A 25,811-nucleotide genomic window follows, 5' to 3' on the forward strand; every position below is an offset into this window, starting at 1 on the left:
TAAATACGTGTCTTGCTCGAAATCTTTGTCTCAATCTATCGAAAAGGTGAAGCAGCTGATAAGCTGCGCTCAAATTTCGCATTAGGAAGTAACGTAATCGTGGGCGATTTTTCCTTCTTCCTACAGTCACGACAAAAACAACAGAGCCGACTTGGTAGCCCAGCTCTCGCGCTGGTAGGACGTCAGTAGTCACGCGGTGTAAAGCGTAACTACCGGAGCTGAAGGCTCGAAACCTGGCGTAGAGATGTCTCTTAGCCCAGCCGGGGTGGTGCAGTGGTAAGACGCCCGACTACTGTGCCGGAGTTCCTGGGCTCGATCCCGACCAAGGCGGCTGCGTTTCGATGGAGGCGAAACAAAGGGGCGTCTGTTTGTTTTCATCTTCAACATCATCGGCCGGACTACACGCACTGCAGGGCGAGCGAAGGCCTCTCCCATATTGCTCCACTTAACCTGGTTCTGTGCTAGCTGCATCCACTTGACCCCTGCGAACTTCTTAACCTCATCTGTCCACCTAACTTTCTGCCGCCCCCTGCTACACTTTCCTTCCCTTGAAATCCAGTTTCTTACCCTAAGCGGCCATCTGTTATCCTCTCTTCGCACTACATGCCCTGCCCATGCCCATTTCTTCTTCTTGATTTCCACTAGAATGTCTGCAATTTGAGTTATTTCTCTGACCCACTCTGCACGCTTCCTATCTCTTAATGTTACACCTACCATTTTTCGTTCCATAGCCCTCTGCATTGTCCTCAACTTAAATAGAACCATTTTCGTTAGCCTTCACGTTTCAGCCCCATATGTGAGTACAGGTAAGATGCAACTTTTGTGTACTTTCCTCTTGAGCGATACCGGTAAGCTGCTAGTTATAATCTGCGGGTGCTTGCCAAACGCGCTCCATCCCAATCTTATTCTCCTTGTTATTTCCCTTTTATGGTCCGGATCTGCGGTTACTACCTGTCCTAAGTAGACATATTTGCCAAATACTTCCAGTGCTTCGCTACCTAACGTAAACTGCTCTTCCTTCCCGAGGCTGTTGAGCATTACCTAGGCCTTCTGCATATTAATTTTCAGGCCTATACCTTTCTGCTTTTCCTGTCTAGGTCATCATTCAGTCCTTGCAGTTTATCCCCTGAGTTACTTAGCAAGGCAATGTCATCAGCAAATCACAGATTCTCCATCTACTCTATCACGAACTGCTCCGGGAGTGGCGTCGCAAAGGGGGGCGCGGGGGGTGCGGTCCGCACCGGGTGCAGGGCTCAGGGTGGTGCAGCTGGACAGTCAGAGCGAATAAGGGGGTGAGGGGTGTAATGAATTATTGTGTAAAGACGCGAAAAGGCGCACATTGTTGCCGCTGAGACACTGACTGGCAAGTGTGATCTCGTAGAATGAATTATTGTGCTGTGCTTGAAAACACGTGCCTTTATGCCAGTGACTCCACGCCATTTTGATCTTGGACCGGGCCTGTGTACGTTCGGGTACCATGGAAACAGCAGCATTAACTCGATGCCCATCCGAAACCCCTGGCTGGAGCGTGTTAGATCGGCGGCCATGCAGCTGCATCGCCTCTAATTGTGTATAGACCAACACCGTGTTTGCAAACAAAGGGGGCGCTCGCGGCGCCGCAGCTGACTGGGGGTGAAAAATATAGGGGGTATTCACTGACGCGCTGTGCGCGGTGCATTGTGGGTAAGTGAGGCGCAGTCAACCATTTTTGTGTCCACGGAACGAACAGGGTGAACGTACGTATCAAGTGCTGTCGTGCGGTTCCACAAGCCGTGGCACCCGCAGCTATATGTTGTTTATTGAGCTATCGTAGACTGTAATAGACGCGTGCACAGTGTAAACAAACAACGGAAGCTGAAGAGCTGCGTGAAAGACCTCGGCATTTTAAGGTTCCGGAAGTACGCACGAACAACTCCACCCGAACGAGACACTTCACCGAGATGCGACGCCACGTATGGCTGGCACGGCACAACCGCATAATTATCATGGAATATGAGATATGTATGTCAAAATGGGCTGGAATGGAATCTTCCGGATGTGCCCTAGCAGCCAGCTCGTGTCACTTTCTGTGCACGACTGTTCTTCACGCACTAAGACACATTCCCAGTAAAAGAGCAGCGCGGCAATGTGTCGCTTGCAGTAATGCGCATGCATTCAGCGCGCCGCCAACACCTCCTCGTCGTGTTTTGTTGCAATAAAATCCTTCGAAGATGACTCGCTAAACTTTGTGTTGCCGTACTTGCCTCATTCGATCAGAAGAAATCGGATGTTCGCATCGTCTATGTCGGCTGCTAATCAAAGCAGACCGCATGCAGATTCGGCGAAGGAACGTATGCGGGCAGAGTTGTTTTGCAGAAGGTTAACTTTATAAACAAATTTATCTCTAATAACAAATAAAGTTTAGCTTGGCCAAAACTGCGCTGTATTTCAAGAGTTTTGCTGCAAAAAGTTATTTCGAGCCCGCAAGGCAACGAGGTGGCGCTACCGGTGTCATCGCTGTGGCGTGTGGCAGCGGTTTCTTTTGCTTCCTTACCGCCACAGACGATGCAAACATCCGACTTCTTCTGATCGATTGAGGCAAGTACACCAAACAAGTTTTGTATAAAAGATGCTGACGACTAAACGCCATTTCTATGCAGAATATCAGCTACAAAAACTCAGCGGTTTAGTTGCTGACTACTAAACGCCATTTCTATGCAGAATATCAGCTACAAAAGTTGGTAAAAACGATAGACGGCACGCACGTAATTTCACAAAGAGAGAGTTCGTCTGCTACCGCGGCTCTTAACCCAGTCGCTTGTAACGTAGTTCCGTTCTTCGAGTGGTTGGTAGGCTTGCGATTGGTTCCTTGTGATGAAGCTCGTCTGTAGGACAAGTATTCATGAATGTCGCACATATTTATGCGTGGGCACAGGCCGACGCTTACCGTGCAGTTGCGCATATCGACTGCACACGGGTTGGTACCAAAGTTTTGTTTCGTACAGGTCTCTGTCCGCATCGCGCCCACTTCGCTGATAAATCGAACTGTCACTCATGATACCGATTGAGTTTTCATAACAACGGGGCTGGCATGAGGCAGAGTGACAGAGCAAACGGACGCGCACGAACAGCTAACCTAACCACCGCCCCGTACTAGTACTAGTCAAAACAGGACGCAAAGATGGCGTCGGCTGCATACTGACGTCAGCTGTGACGTCATGTGAATACCCCCTATAGGGTTAGCGCCCATAGGAATACATGGAACCGAAATATTTCTAAGCAGTTTTCTCATTTCACGGGGCATCTGTGATGTCGTTATTCGGTACAAAGCAACTATGAACATTCTAGAACAGATCTTCAAAATATGAAATCTCATTACTGAGGCGAAGTATTTTTAAAACACCGCGAACATGTTGGGGTGCGAGTTGGGAGGGCGACCCGTAGAAATACATGTAAACACAACTTACCAGAACATTTTTCTCATTTCGCAGAGCATCAGAAGTGGTGGCCGGGCGTTAAACGTTGACCAGCACTTTGAAAAAGTGTGTGATAAAGTATGGTGCGTCATTACGGAGGCAGTCTACTTTTAAAACTCCCCAAATAACCTGTGTTATGAATCCAGACACCGCCAAAAGGCAAGCTGAGTGCAGCGAATCGCGCAGTTTTGCTTACAGTCTGATATGCTGCCGCATAGGGTAAATAAGCTTGATAATCTGTCGCTCCAGTGATACGTGCTAGACAGAATTACATTTAAAAGGGAGTTGTCAAACGCCATACGACAATATGAACCGAACGAGATTCGCGCATTGCAGCAGACGACAGCGTAGCTGGCGATACCCACCGCGGCCGCCTCCAGCTCCGGAGCGTCTGCGAGCAACAGCGGGTTGTGTATGGTCGTCTGCAACTGTGCGCAGTCAGTTTATCGTGTTGTGAACGGTCCCAAAAGTCGTCAGACTTGCATTACTTGCAAGAGAATGTAGTGTGTCATGCAACATGACGTCGGGGCGTCGTACAAGACGTTCACCAAAAAGTGAGAAGGGTTCAACGCTGCTGAACCGAGCAAAATGTTGCGGTAAGTTGCGTTTACATGTATTTCTAAGGGTCGCCCTCTCAACTCGCACCCCGATACGTTTCGCGGTGATTTAAAAATACTTCGCTTCGGTAATGAGATTTCACACTTCCACGATATATTCCAGGGCGTTCATTGTTGCTCTGTACCGAATAATGACATCACAGATGACCCGTGAAATTAGAAAACTGCTTTGGAATACTTCGCTTCCATGTATATCCTATGGGCGCTAAGCCCATAGGAATACCAGCCGGAATTCTAGTAGGAATACCATAGGAATTCACCCCCAGTCGGACCACGCTGGTGATAGAAGCGCCACCGCATCGTGCTTACGTCACAGATCGGCGTTGATCTATATGTGCAGCTCATTCTCCTTTCCCAAGCGAGAACCTGACAGTATCTCCCCGGCAGTCTTTTGCCTTGTTCGTTTATCTCCTGTGCCTTTTTCGCTCGTCGGCCCAGTCACAGATCTGCCTCACTCTTTTAAAACGCTGAAAGGCATGGAATGCCCGTTGCTCAGTGGAATGGCAAGTCTGACCACTAGGCGCTGACTAGAAAAGAAAAAAAACATGAGAAGGAAGGCCCCTAATTAGCAAGGCCAGGTGCTTTAGAAGGGGAATTGAGTATGAATGTACCCAAGGATGCTCACGCAATACATATGCGGTTGTTACCCCTTTTTTTTCTCTTAAAAAGGCAAAGTCGCTAAAATAAGAAATTAGAAAGAGTTAAAAAATGGCCCTATAGACACCCATCGTCATTTTCGGAAACACGTGCTCTTGATGTGATGTTTTGCTGCGTGTTAAAAAGAAAAAAACACACTGCGTGGTTGGGTGCAGAGTGAAGTGAAGTTGACAAACCTTGAGGACTGAGGAGATAGAAAGGAAGTTGCGATTCCGTGCTTAAAACGCAAGGACGGAGGGGGGGGGGGGGGGCGCAGCGACGCCACTGATTCCCATTCCAAGTCTCTGAATATTTTCTGCAAGTCAGCTGTGAATAGTAGTGGGGAAATCGTGTCTCCTTGCCTAACACCTTTCTTTATAGACCCTATTCACTATCAGGTTTAGCAGGCGGCCGTTGTGGCAACCCTGTATTGCGGAGACGCCATAACGTTGGGCGGTTCGAAACTCCTCCTCCTCCTCCTCCCTGCTCCCTCCCTGCGTCCTCCCTGCTGCGCGCCGCTCATTTGTCGGGCCATAGCCTCCTTTATACACTCAAGGAGGCTATGGTCGCACACTTGAGAAGCCATTTGGAACGCCGTCCAATCAGAGCTCGGATTTCATCAACGCCGTACCCCGATTCCCGGTAGGCCTTCTCTCTCTCTTTCTTTCTCCCTCTCTCATATTGCGCTGTGCGGGCCATGGTTGCCAGTAAAGCAGCAATGACGTCACATGAATAAGCTCTATAGGAATTTTGTTACTTTCTTTGCGCAGAACAATCGTTGCTGCGCAGTCACTATATACGTCTTACACTGCTTTTACATACGGCTCGTCTACACCGCGATTTCGCAATGCCTGCATCACCGCCGAGGTTTCTACTGACTTTTTTTGTAATCAATAAATGCTCTATATAAGGGCTGGTTATATTCCTAGAATTTTTCGATCACCTGGTTGATGGTATGGATATAATCGATAGTAGAGTACCGTTTCCGAAAACCTGCTTGATCCTTTGCTTGACTGCAGTCTAAGGTTGTCCTGATTCTGATAGCGATTATCTTAGTAAATGCCTTATACGTAACAGGTAGTAAACTGATTAGTCTAATTTTTCAAGTCCTTAGCACCCCTTCTTATGAATTAAGATAATTTTATATTGTTCTTGCATGATTCCGGTACATTCGAGGACACAAGGCACTGCGTACACAGAGTGGCCAGTCTTCTTAGCACGGTATCTCGCCCGTACTTCAACAAATCTGTAGTTACTTGATCAAACACAGCTGCTTTCCCGTTTCCACAGTTTCTAAAGTTTTCTTAACCACTGGCGGAACGTCTGACTGTTTTTTACTACTGCCAATCTCATTATTGTCCTGACTACCTCGGCTACTGTATAGAACAGTTTAAAACCTCTCGGCTACTTTGGTTGTCTTGTCCATATTCGTGATTACAATGCCCGCCTTGTCCCTTATCGCATACATCTTACTTTTCCTTGTGCCAAATTTCCTCTTTGCCGCTTTAAGGCTGCCCCCGTTGTTTATAGCATGCTCAATTTCCCTCATGTTATACTTCCTTATGTCGGCGCCACTTTACACGTATTGATATCTCTGCCAGTAATGTCACGTCTATTGCGTTGGAAGCTTTCATAGTTTGGCGTTTCTTAATGAAATCTTTCATCTCCTGAGATAGTTTACCGATATCCTCTCTAACTATCCTACCGCCTATTTCTACCGCGCATTCAGTAATGATATTTCTGAAATTAATGTCCACTGTTTCTAGGCTAAGGTCGTCATCCTCGGTTAAAGCCTAATAACTATTCTGTAGCGATATCCTGATTTCTTCTGCCCTCCCCCTCATCGCTAATTCGTTCATGGACTTTTTTCTTAGTAATATTTTTCGTTCCCTCTTCAGATTGAGACTAATTCGAGACCTGATCCATCCTGTGATCCCTGCATCGCCCCTTTCCGATTACCTCATGCCGGGGTTAGAGCACAATATGAAGTCAATTTCATTTTTTTTTCTCCCTGTTCCACTTCCGGTTCTTCCTTCTACTGAAGAAGGTATTCATAATATTTAAGTTATCTGCGCTCTGCAAGCTCAACTAGTAACTCGCTGCTATTCCTAGAACCAATGCCATAATCACCCACTGCCTGGTCTCTAGCCTGCTTTTTCTCTACCTTGGCATTGAATCACCCATTATTACACTATACTGCGTCTTTACTTTCCCCATTGTCGATTCTACATCTTCGTAGAAACTTTCGACTGCGTGGTCATCATGACATGTAGGCCTGTACAACCTTCAGTTTATACAGCTTGTTAAGCTTAATTGCGATGCCTGCCACCCTCTCATTAATGCCATGCAATTGCTCTATATTACCAGCTATGTAATTTTTGGCAGGGAACCCTACTTCTAGTTCTCGTCTTCCCGGTAAACCTCGATAACACAATAGCTGTCCGCGCTTAAGTACAGTATATGTCTCATTTGGCCTGCTATAACCTCACTGAGCTCTGTCATATCCTATTTCAAATCTTCTAATCCCTCTAACAATACTGCTAAACTAGCCTCACTAGCTAGGGTTCCAACGTTAAACGTTCCTAAGGCCAGTTTCCAATGGCGGCCTGTCTGGAGCCTGAGGTTTTTAGCACCCTTTGCTATGGCCAGCTACGGGCTGAACTGTCCTCGTGGGCCCATTGGCTGCTGGATGGTATACGGTGCACCTATGGTATACGGTACAATCTATTATAAATATTACTGTCCTCCACTAAGAATTATTTACTTAACTTTCCTGCAGTGTATAATCATCATCAAAAGCACGAATATGTTCACTGTGCGGCAGGTGTCAATCCCATGTCTCCCCATTTACCTTTCTCTTGCTCAAGCTGCGGCCATCTTATACAAGAACATCTCCCAACCTCATCCGGCCACCTAACTTTCTGCTACCGCCTACTGTGGTTCCCTTCTCTCTGAATCTTTTACGTTACATTCAGCGACCACCGTTGATCTCTCTTCCGATTACGCATGTCCTGTCTCTTTTTCTTGATTTCGCCTAGCTAGACGTCATTAACTCCCATTTATTACCCACCAATTCTGTTATTTTCCTGTCCCTTAACGGTTTGCATCAACCAGTTTTCTTTGCATAGCTCGCTGCGCTGTCCTCCACTTAGTTCAAAGCCCCATTCAAAGTGTACAAAATAAAACACTATGACGGCGACCCCGAAAGGTTGCGACGAAGATAGTACCATATAAATGCTTTACCCTGAAAAATAAGAAAAGGAAAATGAGATAAAATGGACATAAATGAGCTCGTGACTCGGTCACGTTCCTAACGCAACAAATCAATGAAGTCTGGAACACTGGCCCACTACCTGCAGAGTGGAAGCATGCCAATACGGTCCTCGTCCCAAAACCGGGCAAGCCGCTGGGCCTATCCAACCTGAGGCCGATCTCACTGACGTCCTGCCTAGGAAAGCTAGCCGAACACGTCATCTTGATTAGACTATCGGAATACGTAGAAGAAAAGGAGTACTTCCCTTACGATATGATTGGCTTCAGGCCAGGTCGCTCAACGCAAGACGCTATGCTACGAATCAAGAAAAGTCTGTTGGATCGCCCCACACGAGACACCAAGGCGCTACTGGGACTCGATGTGGAGCAAGCTTTTGACAAAATCCAACATCAAGTCATTCTCAAAGCCATATCTGACCACAACCTCGGAACACGCTTCTACCACTACGTCAAGGCGTTTCTGGAGGATCGAGCAGCCACTCTCCGGATAGGCGAACTCGTCTCGGAGAGCTTTAAACTGGGCGATAAGGGAACACCACAAGGCTCAGTACTTTCACCATTCTTATTTAACTTGGCGATGTCAAAGCTTTCTCGCGCACTGGGTGAAATTGCTGATGTGGAGCACACCATATACGCAGACGATGTTACCATCTGGAGCACCGGTGGCAGCATGCGGAATTGGAAGCGCGCATGCGAGAAGCCATCACGGTTACCGAGGCCCATCTTGCCCCAATGGGACTTCGCTGCTCTTCTAGAAAATCCGAGCTACTCATCTACCACCCCCCAAGACCAGGGCGCCCATCCAACGACTGGCGCCGCCACCACACACCATGCATGTAGAGTTACACGACAGGGATGGAAATAGCATACCTACGGTCGATAAAATACGAATTCTAGGATTATTCATCCAAAGCAACGGGTCCAACTGGGCGATGCTTGACAGCATCACGATCAAGGTTGCAAACGCGATCCGGATGTTTCGGCGCATCATGAATAGGCACAGGGGATTGAGCGATGACAACGCTATTCAAATGGTCCATGCTTTTGCACTCTGTCACATCACATACGTGGCTGCAATGCTCAACTGGAAAAAGGAACATCAGAGAAGGCTTGAAGTACACATACGCCGAACTTGCAAGACAGCGTTGGGGCTCCCCGATAATGCCTCCACTGAACTACTCTTACAGCTAGGAGTGCACAATACCCTTGCCGAAATCATCAAAGCACAGCACACGGCACAGATTGCACGCCTATCAAGCACCAAAGCGGGCAGAGAGATTATCGTTAAGCTCGGCCTGAACACCATAGTAGAAAGGGACAACGTCCTGCAGTTACCTAAAGTCGTGCGAGAAGCAATCATAGTGTCCCCCTTCCCAAGAAACGTACACCCGATCCACAATCAAGGAAGAAGGCTCGCCCGCGCCAAAGCCCTCGCTGCGGACGCGGCACAGTTTCCCGACCAGGCAGCTTTCGTGGATGCAGCGTACGTACCGGGAAAGTATGCCTACTCGGTAGCAGTAGTCGACGGACACGGGCGTACGCGCAACTCACTCGCACTTTACACCAAGAAGCCATAGGTAGCTGAACAAGCAGCGATAGCACTAGCTCTAAAAGACTCGAACTTCACAACTGTATACAGCGACTCCAGAGCAGCCACTCGAGCTTTCGCCAAGGGCGGGATAGACAAGACGACGTTACGGATCTTAGGCGGAAGTAACATCACCGATAACTCCATCGTATGGTTCCCGGCACACATGGGCAGCTTAGGGGGCGGCCTGCGGAATCTCAATGAGATCGCACACGAAGCGGCGCGAGGACTCATCGACCGCGTTCCCTCCGGTTTCCCCTGCTACTCCATATATAGAGTACAGAGATCAGTTATTCACGTACAACGAGCTCACTAAGCACTTTTATCTAGGCAGACGAGCATTTGCCCTCCCGGATAAGAAATTATCCCGCAGCCAATCAGTCACGTTACACTTGCTCCAAACGAACTCATACCCCAACCCCTGGCGCATGAAGCACATCGACCCAGACTACGACGGAAAACATGTGTGTGAACGGTGCAGTGACCGTGTAGACTTAAACCATATGGTGTGTGGTTGTGCATCGAGCGACGCCTACTCCAAGAACAAGGAACGTTGGGACAAAGTGTTAAAAAGTGCTTCGCTACATGATCAGCTTCGGGCTGTCCAGGAGGCCCGCGCGGCGGCGGAGAGCTTCGGGCTCTCTGTGCCGATGTGGGAGCTGCCCTCTACACCTGGCGCCTAGCCGAGTGTCCTCCAGGACACCTACTGTGGGAAAAAAAGTTTTACCCAACCAAATCAAACCAAACCAAACATAAATGAGCTACAGATGTCTTCCTTCTTTACCGTTCCATCAGAAAAGAAAAGACAAAATTAAAAAAAATATGACGTGAAGCTGCACGAGGGGAAGTGTAAAGCTTTTTTTTTCGGGCAATTTCCGTGACAGTCCTCGCATCTTCATCTGATTTTATTCTGCTCGTCACAATGAACGTGCACTTCCAACAAATGACGCCGTTACCTAACGCGAACACGTTTTCCCTCCCTGCTGCCGCTATTGAAGGAGTGGTGCACAAGAGGAGCACTCACCTGTCCGCTACCGCAATTAGTCTGTGCGGTGAAGGTCTGCCTCCAGGGTATGCCGTAGCCATTGCGACACAGCGCCACGCAGCGGTTGCTCTGCAGCAACGGAAAGAAATTCGTCAGTACTTGATGCGGCAGCATGGCATGCTCACAGAACGAAAAAGAAGAGAAGGAAGAGAGACAGTGAGCACTTATTTACGCCGCCCATTTCTGGGTCGAAGCCATAAGGGTGAGGACTAAGCGAGCACTGAGGATCAAGAAAGCTCACCTAGCTGTGTCGATGAAACACTACTTTCCAGCGAAAAAGCGGCAAAGTTCATTGAAAATAGAACTTTAATTTGCTAGGAAGGACCAGAAAACGAAATATCAGTGCCGCCACCTTCGGAAAATTCCCGAAGATAAATCGCGGTCAGTAGACACTGCATTTTTTTTTTTTTGGGGGGGGGATCTCAGAGGCTGGGCTACACATTCACTTTCAAACGGGTACCAAGGTATCCTTGGTGTAACTTCACGAGTTGAGAAAAAATGGCGAAGAAAGTTTAAAGGAACTTTTCAATGCATTTTTCTAAGCAATAAATTGCGTTTTTTTGCTGGGGTCTTTGGTTCCATGTTAGTCGAATGTCCAACAGACACCCAGGACGAACTTGGCCCAAACTAGGCCAACAAGGCCCAAGCAAAGCAAAGCCTTGCTTGAAGTTTTAAATGTTGAGTATTCAGGCAACGTTCTGCTTTTCGTGGGTGGACAGTGCCTGTAAAGTTGGCCACCGTCCTTGGCATAATGTCGGCAGCCGAAGGTCGGCCGGTGTAGCGGCCCATAACCAATCCCGACCTCTTTTATCTATACTGGGCCAAGGTCGGCCGCAAAGTAGCAATCGTAAAAGAGGCGTTGCATCAAAGAAACACTACGAAACAGAAGACACTACCGCGGTACGCGCACATAAGTAAAATCATCTTTCAGCCAGCTTTATATACTCAACACGAAGCCTTCATTTTTAGAGCTAGTGACATTCGCAAGTCGAGAGAAGTTATCGTAGTCATTTCGAAGCTTGCGATGGCGAAAATGAAAACTAAAATAGGACATGATTATGTCTCTAATATAGTTTTTAAAAGTCCACTGTCGCCTTTGTGCGAAAGTTATGCAAATGCATTCGGTAAAAACATACACGCTAATTACAAGAAGGCTCCTTTCCGAGACGTAATAATGTGTTGCTTCAATACTGCATGCAGCGGGTACACGGGAAGCAGCAGGATTCAATAGAATATGTGCATTACGAGTGCACTATTTAAGGCTTGTAAATTTTACGTTAAAAAAAAATCAGTCCGCCGATTGCGTGAGAGTTGCAGCTGGCTCAAAGTATTCGGCCAACCTCGCTGGTAACCAATCACGGCTCTACTTTGGGCCATGTTTGACTGCCGAGCATATGGTGCAGACTTATTTCTTACCATTTGCCAAGTGTTTGCTGCAAGTAAAGCTATTAACCAGCGCAATTGGCAGCCAATCAGTGCCCATGTTTGGATCCGCGTTGGCTAGCCAAGAATACCGGCTGCCGGGCTATGCCTAGTCTTTTACCGGCGTTCGACACTCGGTCAATTCCAGTTGGGTGGGGCCGCATGCTTCAACAGAGGTGGTATGAGGGGGGAGACACTTCTATTTGCTGTAAGGCGTAATCACTGAACTCAGGCACAGACATAGGCTCGGACATGGCTGAGTGAACCGTGATGTGTCCATTTCACATTTGCTCGGGTTTGGCATCACACAGAATTATTCACTGCTCCGGGGTCGAAGTCTGAAATCCGAACAGCCTAGTCTCTTGGTGTAAGCGTTTCTCATAGCGGAACTTAATGGTCTGTAATCTTGTATAAACAACTTAACTACGTGCATGCACTAATATGATAATATCATCAGTGCTGATTTTTGCACAGACACTTGCGAAGGAGCACGAGACAAGGCGGGAATTTCGCACTGGTTTCACTGTCGAACGAATATAGTGAACGCTGAAAGGTGGAGTGGTTAGTGCATTTATTGAAACATGCATATACTGTGGACACAGCACAAATGACAACCTCAAAGAAGGGCAAGGTTACTTGGTCGGAAACATAACTGCTCAGTGGTACCCTCTGTTTGTGCTTCCGTGTTATGTTATTAGCGCGTTCCATATAACTGCAATCGAAGTCCTGCCGATATATTTTTTTTCTTTTTGTTCATCTCCATGTAGGACAGTATACTCCTCTACATTTCACTTGTCATTGTTCTTTTCCGTTTTGTGAAGCCCTGCTCTTCTCTGATTCGACGACATGCCTTGCACTTGAAAGTTATAGTGTGTGCGAAAAGTGCGCAGCCCAAGAGCTTCCAGCGCTTAAAACCACTCAGAGGCGAGAACTATTCTCACCACTCCAAGAGTCGCGCGTTCCGCGGGCGCTACATGACTCCATTGCACGGCTTGGAAGGAAAGCCCTCGGGATCTTCATTTTGGAAATGCTGGCATACCGCGGCTGTTTCCCTTTCGTTTCTCTGTTGCGGCACGCCGGATTATTATTGAAACCTCATATATATATATATATATATAGTTGGACGCTCCATCCCGGCCGTTGGCGCGCTTGCCTCGCTGCCCGACAGATGACGCATCATGTCAAAATAGCTTTTCGGCTCTCTTCTGCGAAAATTGTGCACGCCGCCGAGAGCAGGTTTTCCTCGATTTCGGAAAATCTAGGCAAGTACCAATGTTGAATCACTTATCAGATAACGTAGACGATATTTTGCTACTTTGTGAACGTTATTTCAGCTGGAATGGGGTAGTAGATTTTGCATATGAATTTTTTAAATCCCAGCCCCCAAATATTCAAGACCCTGTATATATATATATATATATATATATATATATATATATATATATATATATATATATATATATATATATATATATATATATATATATATATATATATATATATATATATATGCACTTGCAACTTGAAGGAGAATCACTTCTCTCACCGAGTAGGCGAAGCCCCGCACATTGGGGTCGTTCTTCCCGCGCGGGCTGGTGCGGCAAAGGAGCGTGGCGTCCTTGGACAGCGTCTGTCGTTCCGTCAGCTCGTCCTCCCCGTCGTCGACGGCATCCTCAGGCGTAGGGACGGGGACCCGTTCCTTTGGCTTATCCGGCACGCTGGACGGAGGCACCGGGGAACTGGCTGTGGGCAGTTGGGATACCAAGGTTATTTGATAACGGCTGTGGATGTGAGGCAGAGTGAGAAAATTTAAGGTCGAAAACCTATCCTTTAGGCAAGGTAGCGTTGCATGTGGAGTGCCTAACGAAATGGTGAACAGCTGAAGTTTTTGAGCCTACAGCCCGCGCAAATAAAATTCTGCACGGGCGATAGCAGCGAATGCGGTTTACTGTCAGTGAATTCAGAATGGCAGTGGCTCGCAGAAACGCTGCATTTGAAAGTGACATCAAATTGTCTAGGTAAGGCGCATTTAACATCGGCAAACCATTCGAGCAATGTTGGATCAGGCGCGTGTGGCATTCATTTTCTCCAAGGTGGCTTGTTCGCGTCTCGCGCGCGCGCCGGCGGTGATAACTTGAGTAAAAAAAAAAGACATCTTAGTTGGTTTATGAGATTTACTGTCCCCATGCGGCTCGTACTCTGAGGGATGAAATTTAACAGAGTATACTGTGGGCCCAGTTAGTCAGACACAGTTCAGCATAGTTCAGTCCTATTTTAACGATACGTTTTTTGCTGGGATGCCGTAGTGGAGGAACCTAGCTTTCGACCACCTGGAGCTTCTTTAACGTGCACTGACATGCAAAGTGTACACGGGCATCTTGCTTTCGCCTTTATTCAAAAAGGGGCCGCCACGGTAGGGATTTGATCGCACGTCCTTGGATTCAGCCGCGCTTGGAAGAGCCAAAAACGCACCCTAGTAGTTCAACTCAGCGAGGAGAACCGTTTCAAACTGGTTGGCGAAGAATACCGACAGTAGCCATACCACCTTTGCGTAATTCCGTCTCCTCAACGGTAGGGTCCCGGAGCTTCTTTCTTCTCACTGGTTACCTCTCAGCAGGTTAAAGGGCGATTGTTACCGAGAGGTGCCTCTAAACGCAACACAAAGGTAACATACACTCACTGAAGGCAGGAAATGATGACGGCGAAGGTAATTGAATAGTGTTACCTTTGTCATGCCCTCACTTCGTGGCTCTGTTAACCGCTGGTTTTGCGGATATTAATTATTAAGAACATCACATAATGCAACTTAAACGGGAACACACCCCAGGCGAGATCTTAGTAGCTTAATTTACCGTTGCGACTCAAACGAAATCGAAAAAAGTTTAACTTACAGGATTCGAACATATGTTTTATTCGCTCAGTGGTCAGGAAAGTAGCGTCAATCCATTGCGCCACTGAAACAACGAGTACGGCACTCAGAGCACCCTACCGTTGAGAGAACGGAATCACGCCTCACAGTTGGAGAGGAAGGGTTTTAAAAGAGTACTGTGGATCTGAGGGACAAGATTAAAAGATGTGCTCTACATTTTCACACGAAGCGGGAAGTTGGGCCCAAAAAGGTCAGAGAAATGGTGGTTTACAACAAAACGACGGTTAAAAATTCTGGCACTTTATCGACTTATCGGTCAGCCGGATCGCATTCGCCAACGAAGCTCTAATCTCAGGACTCCAGCCAAGAAGATAGTGACACTTTCTGCAAGTCAGCCTGAACATGTGATGCTGTCACTTGACTCCGGTGTGACGTCATCCAAGTTGAAATCGAAACGACAGGGCAGAGATCGGCAGCTGGCATTCTAAGCTAGCCTTCGCAGGCGCAAAGGTGGGCCTGGTTATCTGCCAATTACACTGCTTAATAATTGACCAGAGACGTTCAGCCAACTACGGCAAAAAGTAGGAAATTAGTCGGTACCCAACGCTCAGCATCCAAACATGGCTCAAAGTAATACCTTAGGTGGCTGCCCATTAGGTTGCCTAAGTACTTTAAGCCAGCAATATATCGATAAATGATAGTCGGCACCTGATGCTCGGTAGCCAAACATGGCTGAAAGTAGGGCGAATAGTGGCTGCCCACGAGGTTGGCCAAGTAGCATGAGTGTGTTTTAGCGAATACATTTGCATGATGTTCGCACAAAGGTGGCAGAGCGAAGCTTTTAAATAAAAATTACCAGCAACATGAGTATGTCCTTTTTATTTTATGTTTGTCATCACAAGTTTATAAATGACTGAAATAACTTCTCCCGCCGTGTGAGGGTCACTAGCTATAAGTTCGCTGAAACTTGCTGTTAGGTGTGTGTTCGCAGCGCTGTGATGTCTTGTTTCGTAGTGTTTGTTTGATGCATTATTCCAAGTAGGATTGAAATGATAGACCTGATCGCCATAGAAATGCTTGTGCTAGTTACGTTGACTGCCAGACATCTGTTCCTTGCAATCCTATTTTAAAAAGTCGCTGTATTTGTTAAGCTTTGGGGAATATTCTGAGGCTCACCAAAAAAAAAATATGTTTTGTTCCAACGTTACAGGCTGACATTTGTAACTATTAAGCAGCGATTTGCGTGTAGAGCGGGCATTGTCGGTAAAGTCGGCCTCCGACATCGGCCGAACCTCAGCACTCCTTGGTAATCGTACTTGGGCCGAGGTGATCAGGGCACATGTCAACGTCTGTCCTGCATAGGGTCAGCATAGGACCTGCTACGCCGGCCTAAGGCAAATAACCAGATGAGAGCTCGGTCCTACCTTGCTGGCCGAGCTCGGGCCAATTTTGGCCATTCTGTATATCCATGATGGACCAACGTAGGGCCGCGGTTGATTTTTCAGTTGGGATCAGTTTTGCGAGTAAGCCTGATCACATGATGTTTTTCAGGTGTGACGTGATCACTTTTGCGAGTCAGCCTGAATCACGTGAAGCTGTAACTTGACACCGATGTGTCGTTATTCGTTTATGCGAGCCATCCTGAATCACGTGACACTTCTTTGTCGGGAGGCGCTGCTGTATGACATAACGTTTTACAAGTCATCCTGCATCACGTGACGCTTTGTCACTCGACTCTGGTGTGACGTAATCAGTTTTTGCGAGTTACCTTGAATCACGGGACACTGTTGTCCTGAATAATGTGTCACTTCTTATCATGACTTAGTCACGAGTTCACATGATTAATATGAAGTCTCATAAAACCTACATGATTCTACATAAACCATTTTCACCATTTTAAGCCGCATGATGTATTGTGACACCACATGATTAGTCATGATTATTATTTTTACGTCATATGACAGTATTAAGCTATGCGACTTAGCTTCACACGACTATATATATGAATCATAAGATGACACACGCCTTCGTTCTTCGGACTACTTCCGACGACGGCGTCTGCTTCTCAGGAGTATATAAGGCTTTCACCGTTATAATTTAAACCACCTAAGTCTCTGTAACGCACACTGACGTGATACAGTACATGGGCGTCCTATGTTTCACCTTCGCCGATGCTAAATTGTGGCAACGTAGCCCTTTACAGGCCAGCTGTAGTTGGTTACCAGGAAAGCCGCTGAAATTCACTCTAACAAAAGCTATGAGCACGAATGACCAGCATCCAATGGCGCGTGGTTGAATTGTGGAGTTGTACATCCCAAAGCGAGTTGGGCGATGGGGACGCAGTGTAGTGAAGGGTTCCGGTTGTTTAAACAACCTTGGGTTCTCGGAGTGCGAGAATATTGCGCTTTTGGCAATCTGTCTTGCGCTATCATGGCTTCGCCTCCAGTGCCTGAGAAAGTTGTCCCATACACCTTCTATGTGCCATCTCGTATCACTGAAAGCAGCGACAAGGCTTTTGCGCACCGATTTGAGAGCGTCGTTGCGAGCAAAGTGAATAATTAAGGCGAAAGCCTTATAAGCACCGTTTTCAACGGAATTCTATGTCGGCGGCGTTGACAGCAAAGAGGGGTCACTAAATAGTGGTTATTTACAACGATAGCTCTATTCCTCCTGGTACAAATTCAGAGACGGCTTGGTTCCGCTCGGGTAACCTTGAAGGTGAAGCAAGGTCAAAGTGGGACAGTTCTACAGACAGTCTCGCCCAGTGCGTTATGCATGCTATCGCAAGTTGAAGCAGGGCCTCATGCCTTACTGCTCACTTGGCCAGGGTTAGTGACCCTTGGCCATGAAAAGTGATAGATTATCTATCACGTCTGAGATCATGTGACAGGCGCTTTGACGTCAGCTAACACTGTGATATTAGCAAACCAAAGCAAAACAGATCTATCGCTGTTCAAACTTTATTTAATGACTGCTAATTGATGACTGCTAATTGTCTAAAGCGTTGCATTAGGAAATGGTGAAGACAAACGATGACACTGAACAACCAACCTTGTCATGTGTTCCTCACTTCTCTCTTTCTTAGCGTTGCGCGTAGGTCCCTCAAATATGTACAACCAACTAGACCCTCTTGCTGCCTTACTTGCACTTGTATTAGGTACACCCACGGGAGTGTGTAAACATAGTGATAATTTTATTGCACTATGAGGCGGATATGTTAAGGTTATGCTGGATTTAGATTGAGTAAGTTCGTTTACTGTGGATCATGGAAGTGTAAAATGCAGTGCATAAAGTAGCAGCAAAGTGTATTATGACGAATGAGAGTGGGTTGTGTCGAACTGCGAGAACAAGGGTTAAGTCTACTGGGTTACGATGCATTAAGCATGGATCATAATGTATTAAGGAACAGTAGGGCAGATTACGATGGATAATGTTGATTTACGGTGGAATAGGGGCGGATAATTTGATTAAGGTACATGGCCCTGGGACAGGGGTTGATTATGTTGGACTGCCGGAGAGTGTGAGAGCATTACGCTCAATTAAAATGTATGAAGAGGGGTTGCACTGATTGAATTATGTTGGGTTACAATGAATTAAGAAGAATTAGGGGTGGGTCCTAGTGGTTTGCAGTTGATTAAAAATAGACAATGCTTTTGCCATCACAGTGCGTAGGTAGGGTCTCTAAACGGGGGTCAAGAAAGTGGCTTATGAAATGTGTCCATTATGTGAAGGAAATGTGAGCCTAGATGCCGTGCACATGTCTTCAAAAATGTTTTAATAATTTACAAACTATTTTAAAATGCCCCGCTTTCGCACCACAGGATTATCAACAGGGTCAAGTTCCAGATTACACCGCCTAGTGCTAGTGACGTCAGCAACAGTCCTGTCATTGGTTCGCTAGCTCCACAGTGAAGTAGGCGGGTTGCCCGCCCGGCCCGGCATGAGACTTCTGCGCGTCTCCCCTTCCACTCCTAAAACGAAAACACTTACACAGTCGCCAGAGCAAAGCAAGAAAATTGATTGTGCCCTGCTGTTTTCCAAAGCAGCTGTGACGACTATGCTTAACCTAACCAAGCTATGGCTGATAAAATGCTTCAAAGCTGATTGGGTAAGCAATAATGGCAGCATTTGGGCGAGTTGGTTAGACATGTTAAACCTGGAAAGCGTGAAATTGTTGAGGCAAGTGAGATAGCACGAACTAGCGATGATTGTGTAAGTGGTGCGTCGATTTTGCTGTCTGAGAAAGAGATTGCATATCTTTCATCTTTTACATGTGCAGCCAGATAATATTTTTTTTTGTTTGAGTTTATCTTCGCATGCGCATGTGATCTGAAGTGTACATATATTCTGCTTCTCGCATGAAAATAAAAATCAGTTGGAAGTAAGCGCTCGTGTGTCTGTCTCTTGCTGTTGTCCGTTGTTTTTTATGCGCTTTCCAGGTTTAACATGGGTAAGCAAGAAGGCGCTAAATTTCGAACAATATATACTACGTTGAACATGTAACTATCTTCGTGAATTTAAAGCCCAACACGTGCAATTTAAAGACGTTTAACGCCTTTCCAAACTCTGTCCCAGTCTTAATGCTAAACAGTGCTTTCGCGCGTTTTAATTGGTTTATGCGGTGTTCGACACCGGCAAAATTTTTTTTTTCTCTCCAGTCTACTAAGAAGGCGAGCAAGCGGCGAAAAAAAAAGTGAGCGACCGAACTGGTTCAGGTCTTTCATAGGCGGAGCGCGGTGGAAGCTTGTAATCTACGTTTTTCTCTCTCGGCTGTGTATGAGTTGAGAGGGAAAACATGACCGCCGTTTTTAATTGCCTGTATCTCTGATGCTACATAAGTTACGTCGAAAAGTGTTGCAGTAGGATGATAAGCGATTCATTAGATTTCAGTTTCATTACCCTCGGCGGACGTGCTTTCAGTTACTCTTTGACTGTTCTCGGAAGTTTTTCTGGATGCCACCCAAAATGTGCACAAAAACAGCCAGCACCCATTGCACTGTACGACTGTTTTATCATCAGTCGTACCCTGTAAACTATTTCATCATCATCATCATCATCATCATCATCATCATCATCATCATCATCATCATCATCAACCTGACTATGCCCATTGCAGGGCGAAGGCCTCTCCCATATTCCTCCTGCAGCGAGAGATATGCAAGTATGCTGAGAAAGTTGGTTTTAAGTGTTTTTCGGCAAATAGATTCAACCCCACGATGATAAGGCCCAAAAGGAATCTTTGATTGCGATTTGATGTTAGTGGTGCTGTAGCCTGGCTTCTAGAGTTCCTGCCAGAAACTGTTTCGACGAACCGAAATAGGCCGACAGTGTCGACACCTGTATTTTTTCTGTCTTCGTCCAGCTTGTAAAAGTAGGGTTTCAATGAACGTATACGGTTTATGTCATCGTAATATAGTAACTATTGATACAGGCCAACTTCAGTTTGTCGTCAGTCTCTCTTTAACGCTCTGGCACTTCTTAGAATTCACCTTTGTTCCAAGATAGAAAAAGGTGCTCTACCTTCCTTACTAACCGCTGCAGTTTCACGCATCGTTACTAGTACTGAAACCCGTAGCAGCTAAATGAAGTCTTTAGCATGCCCCCTTAGCTTGCCTTCTGTACCTGTATCCGTTCTTGTGTGCAAGCCATGAATATATGGGTTTGCTTACGTAATATGGGATCGAATCCACTTTTGCCTTGCACCCCGCCCACTGCGCTAATTGGCAGACCCCAGCGGATGACCTCTACCATTTTCTGTCTTTAAACTTGCCCGCAAACACGGAAACGGCCACCCCTTAGCCGTTGACCTGATCAATCAGTGATGTCAGGTGTTAACCAGGAGGGGTGGCGGGGTGGCAAAATGGTTAGCCATGAGGCTCCTGAAGTTGTTATAGGCCCTTACGAGGATCGGGCTTCTATGTTCAGTAAATAATGTTCACTGCTCCTCCTCCTATTCTGTGAGATATGACACAATTACTGTCTTATGTCATTCCTACTGCTGCAAAACTTTCCGCATCGCGGATTCTGTCGTTGAGAACTTAGACAGCGATCCCAAAGCTCACACGTATAAGGATCTATGCCACATCTATTGGAAACTGACAAGAGTTGATGCGTCTAGCTGCGTAGAGACATGAATACCTATTACCATTCGTGGTGGATTCTCATCTCGTCATGGTCTCAGATGTCGCCACGAACCCCATCGGTTTCATATACTGGGGCAGTGGTCAAAGTCTTAAAGAGGCGGATGTTTTGTTTTCTGTCCGAAGTGTTAGAACTTCAGTGTTTAAAGTAGCTGTCGTTGAACTAAAGGCTATCGCTACGCGATGCTTTTTGCCAGTCTTACTTCCCAAAAGCGTAAACAGCGAGCGAATATACTCACACGTTTGTTGCGTCGAGGATTCCTGGGCCACGGCTAAGGCCGCCGCCAGAAGCAGGATCAGGAAGCAGACGCAGCGTCGCATGATGCTGTAGCTCTCACTGGTCGGAGTATAGTCCAGGACGAGACTGGGCGAACGAACCGGGAAGGGTGCCGGTTTGTTTTGCGGCATGCAACGGGCAGGGGTGACACCGACCGGACAACATCCGGACAGATGGCCTTCTCTCCACCACCAGCAGAAGAGAGAGAAGTGAGCCTGGGACCACGTCTGCCGACCGCGCCATATCGGTCAAGATCAATGCCGGCTGCGAGTGGAAGCTTCCAGGGGGATATCCCGCGGGCTCTTGCGGAAGGGACCGCTCTCGCCGGTTACGCGAGGCGGCCGCTGACCTCCCGGCGACCGCCGATACCACCCTCAAGAGCAGGGACACTACGTGAGGACGTGAGAAGAAAAGAAAATTAGATCCCAGCAGGTGCCTGCTCGTGTACTTGGGACGATGCTGTGTTCGGTACTCTCGCAACACCGGAAGTGAGAAGGCGCAAGACAGATGCCTTGTGCATTTCTTATCGGTTTACTCGCCTTTGGCCGTCTGCTCGCAACCCCCTGCACAATGTTCCAACGGGCGTGAATTTTCACTAAAATGTTTTTCACGGACTTGCAGTTTCAGGCCGCCTTAACCACTAGATTGCAGTTTTGGACTTTTTTAAGCGGTTCCCACTACTGGAGCAGCAAATAATTTTATTCTATCAAAGTAATATTTGTGGTTGGTCGCCACCGTCTGTCTGGGTTTGTGCTTAGTATACCGGAGCGGGAATAAGGGCTTTAGTTCGAGCCACCTAAATGGAGATTGCTTCTGTGGTGCTTTGCTTCCCACAATAAGCATCCACGTTATATAACTCAATGTCAGCTCTGTCTAGTAAGTGCATCACTTTTACTGTGGTGGGCAGAAATTTCACCTTCCGGCATGCACATGATGGATCGTGCATGGGTCATTTCGTAGATTCCCTATTACACACTGTGCATTCGCCTCGAAGAGTGAGAGAAGAAGGACGAAAAAGACAATGTACCTGGATGAGGCGATCACGGCTTCGCGATGAGTCCTACATAGTGTTACTTGACGGATGAAAATGAAAATTTGCGCTCTAAGGGCCGTGCAAAGCTCACGGCTTCACCTTGCAAACATTTATTGGATGAAATGCTGCTTACACACTGATTTCCCAATTTGTTTGCTTGTCACTTCGTTAAAAAAGAAAAACAGCAATTCTACATTTGCCAAAGCTATCCAAGGCACACACACATGCCTACACAATTTTCATGCCAACCGGCTATCTGGGCAGTCTCCACTATCTCCCGCATTATCTGGTTGGAAGGCTTGTTAATTACCGAATAGCTGGCAAGGTCCTGGGCGAGCTGTTTTTAAGGCGAAAGCTTTTAATGGCTCATACTGTCGACGTTCGTTTCTTTCGGTCACACGATAGCTGTCAATCAAATGATATCATCAGCCGAAAACCGAAACTACAGTCATCATAAAAATAAAAATCCTGCCTCTACCTTCGGACCTCCATCCCTCAGATCCCCAGCCGATCACTTCAACCAACTACGCCTCGCCCGGGATCATGAAGCACACTTCACAATTGTCCTTGTCCACAGTGAGGATGATAGTAGCGATGAAAATGATGCTGCACTTAGTGATAATGACAACGATGACATTAGCAATGATAATGACCGTGCATTTAGTTGATAATGATGATGAGAGCAAACGTGATGCACCGTGTGCATCAATAATGCTAAGTCTTTCGTATTTCTGCAGTGTAGATTCCACAGTGCTCTCGGAATTTTTCATTGTGCTCGTGCACAAGATTGAATTTTTGTTCAGTACATTTGTGTTATGAAAATGCAGCTTCAAATAACAGCCATATTTTATTCTGGGCAAATACAATTGTTTTTGAACTGCCATTGCAGACGAGGAACTAGACTGTGCATTTTCATTCGAGATGATTTGCTGTAGCGAGCAGGAAGGATTAACTTTGTGCTGACGCGCTGTAGGCTATTAATGCCATGCGTGCATTCTAACAAGCGTTTGCTTGTAGTAGCGCACTGTACAACAAATGGTTCTGTTCATGAATTTTAATAGCATATAGAAGCAATAATTTGCTTCTGTAAGCAAAATAGCCATTGTTTTTTTTTTTTCTCTCAGGAGAAACTTTACCATTAATGTGATTTAGTGTATTCTGCTCAACTGCCAATCCTCTTAGAATCCTATGCCCTATTAAATGCTATATTAACTCTATGTCACTTCTTAGCCTGCCTATCATAAACCTTGTATGCTAGGCTTTGTATCACGTTGTCTCAGCTTATTTCTTCACTGATAGCTTTCCTGCATATGTTGTGGGCAATAATACCTATTTGACCAGAAGTAGTAAGCAGGCTGTGCATGTGAAAACACAGGACAGAAATACTAGGCTCCTTTTGTAATGCTATTTCAACTCTTTGCTACCGTGTTAACTGAGCAGCGTTCGGCCTCGAACAACAGCTTCACGTGAAGGTTTCGGAGCCTTTCCCAATGCCTATGAACACGATTCTCCATTTGACATTTAATGAGACGACTGAAGTTTTGTTTCCAGTGTCGTTTTCTATTTCTCTTCAGCCACTATTTTCTTTACTGCATTCTGAAAGCAATGTAGCGTCTAAACGGAAAACAAGAATGGTCAGCTGAAAAACATCGCAAATGTCGTGGTTTCGTCTAATTTACCATTTATTTTACCGACATCCCGAGCAGCGCCTAGTCTGAGCATGGTACCTTTATTGCTAGAATTCAGTTTTGACAGCGCTACGGCAGAAACCAGGCTGGAACATTGGCGTCCATGCCCCGGTTAGTTTCATTTTCGTTGCTGACCTCGTTTTGCATGTTCTGTTATTATTTTTTACGAATAATACTATTCAATATAGAACCACCGATTTGTCAGACACAGTGGCCAATTAGAGGGCAGATGTTTTTTATATACCAGGAAAATATTGATTTTTTTTTTAATTTCAGGTACAAGTGCATCTTTATAAGGTTTGTTCAATTTTCTTCATAAAATCTTGTTTTTGGCAATTAAAGTTTTGAGTTGCAATGTATACTGCATTGTTCAAACTTATAACCCAGAAAGCATGTTAATTTCCTTTCATTTAATGTGCCACATTAAATAATCAATCTTAGAGATTTCGCATAAGAAAAATACCACTGAAACCTTCATAAAACGGCCATTTTCACAATAATAGAGAAAAGGCTAACATTTAACTAAAGGTGAACTTTGTGTAACGAAGACAGCACATGACGCATTTAACAGTTTTTTAGAACACTTATCTACATGGTGTTGGTCCAGTATTCAGAGGAATTCCCCGCGGTGGAACAGATTTGTCATAAGGGAGTAATTACTGATAGACGTCCACCCAAGTGTAGCCATACAGCTACGAAATAAAGATGAACAGCTTTCCCAGACACTTCGCTGCTGCTAAAAGAAATTCTTCCTGATCCGGGATCGAACCCTGGACCACCGCCTTTCCGGGGCAGCTGCTCTACCAACTTAGCTAACCAAGAAGATCAGCAGATCAGATGGTAGGGCGAGAGCGAATTTATCAATAACTCGAAGTGGAAATGATGTTAGCCGAATATTTAGGGAAATACCCCAAGGTGGGGCAAATTTGTAATACTCATACACGTCCGCCTAAGCGCAGCCATACTGCAACAAATGAAAGCGTTATAGCTTTCCTTTGTAGCCATATGACTGTGGTTGCGCGGACGTGTATGAGTAATTACTCGTTAAAATAAAAGGACAGTCTTAAAGGCGTCGGTAAGAGCCGGTATTTGTAAAATGGTTTATCACAAAAGAATGTTGGGCGAGTTGGTTCATGACGATGGGAATGAATGTGCGCAAAAAAAAAAAAGACGATTACGAGAGTAGAGGCGACAGGACGGAACGAGCGCAAACTTCAACTGATGTTTATTCGAAAGGGTGGCACGCTTACATAGTTTCCCAGTACAGGCTATAAACAGTATCAAAGTATATCGCAAAAAAATTTACAATACTCTTAAGCAGAGGGGAGGCAGGGTCAAGTCGTGGTAATGTACCTTCGAGATGTGATAGATGTTATATCTCATATTTATTTTATGGCCTCCCTCATAGCCTTAGTTGCTTTAGAGCATTAAACCATATAATCAAACAATACCTTATTTATTCTATATTTTAAACCTCTCACATCATGTGTATTCTATTCAGAAATACAGAAAACTATATAATGGTTGTCATTCATAAAAATTATGCCAAAAATGTTCTTATAATTATTGACCCAAATATGCAGTTCTAATATTCTGAGAAGGTTCTGAAATGTTGATATTTATGAGCTTTTTGAACTTTTTGAAATACAATGTTAATGATGAATAATTAATATTACTTTGAATCAAAATATTCATGACGTGTTGCCTACAAAGACGGAGTTCCAGTCGAAATACAGCATGTGCGCTTCGCTCTTTGGCCCTGGATATC

The 25,811-nt window shown here is 45.9% G+C and overlaps 1 protein-coding gene across 1 annotated transcript in view; it reads right to left on the bottom strand.

The window, feature by feature from the left end:
* Nucleotides 1-21,366, bottom strand: part of LOC146187925 (uncharacterized) — a 30,353-nt gene extending 8,987 nt beyond the window's left edge. Inside the window, exons 1-3 of the mRNA XM_084604954.1 lie at nucleotides 21,285-21,366; nucleotides 13,583-13,779; nucleotides 10,594-10,683 (exon numbers count right to left, since the gene is read on the bottom strand). Coding sequence (XP_084461080.1) covers nucleotides 10,594-10,683; nucleotides 13,583-13,779; nucleotides 21,285-21,366 — 369 coding nt within the window. The remainder of the gene's footprint in view (nucleotides 1-10,593; nucleotides 10,684-13,582; nucleotides 13,780-21,284) is intronic.
* Between the last annotated feature and the right edge of the window lie 4,445 nt (nucleotides 21,367-25,811).

Source organism: Amblyomma maculatum, chromosome 5 (assembly GCF_055883805.1).
Source record: "Amblyomma maculatum isolate TAMU_Amacu chromosome 5, ASM5588380v1, whole genome shotgun sequence".
In the NCBI taxonomy this organism is placed as follows: Eukaryota; Metazoa; Arthropoda; class Arachnida; order Ixodida; family Ixodidae; genus Amblyomma; species Amblyomma maculatum.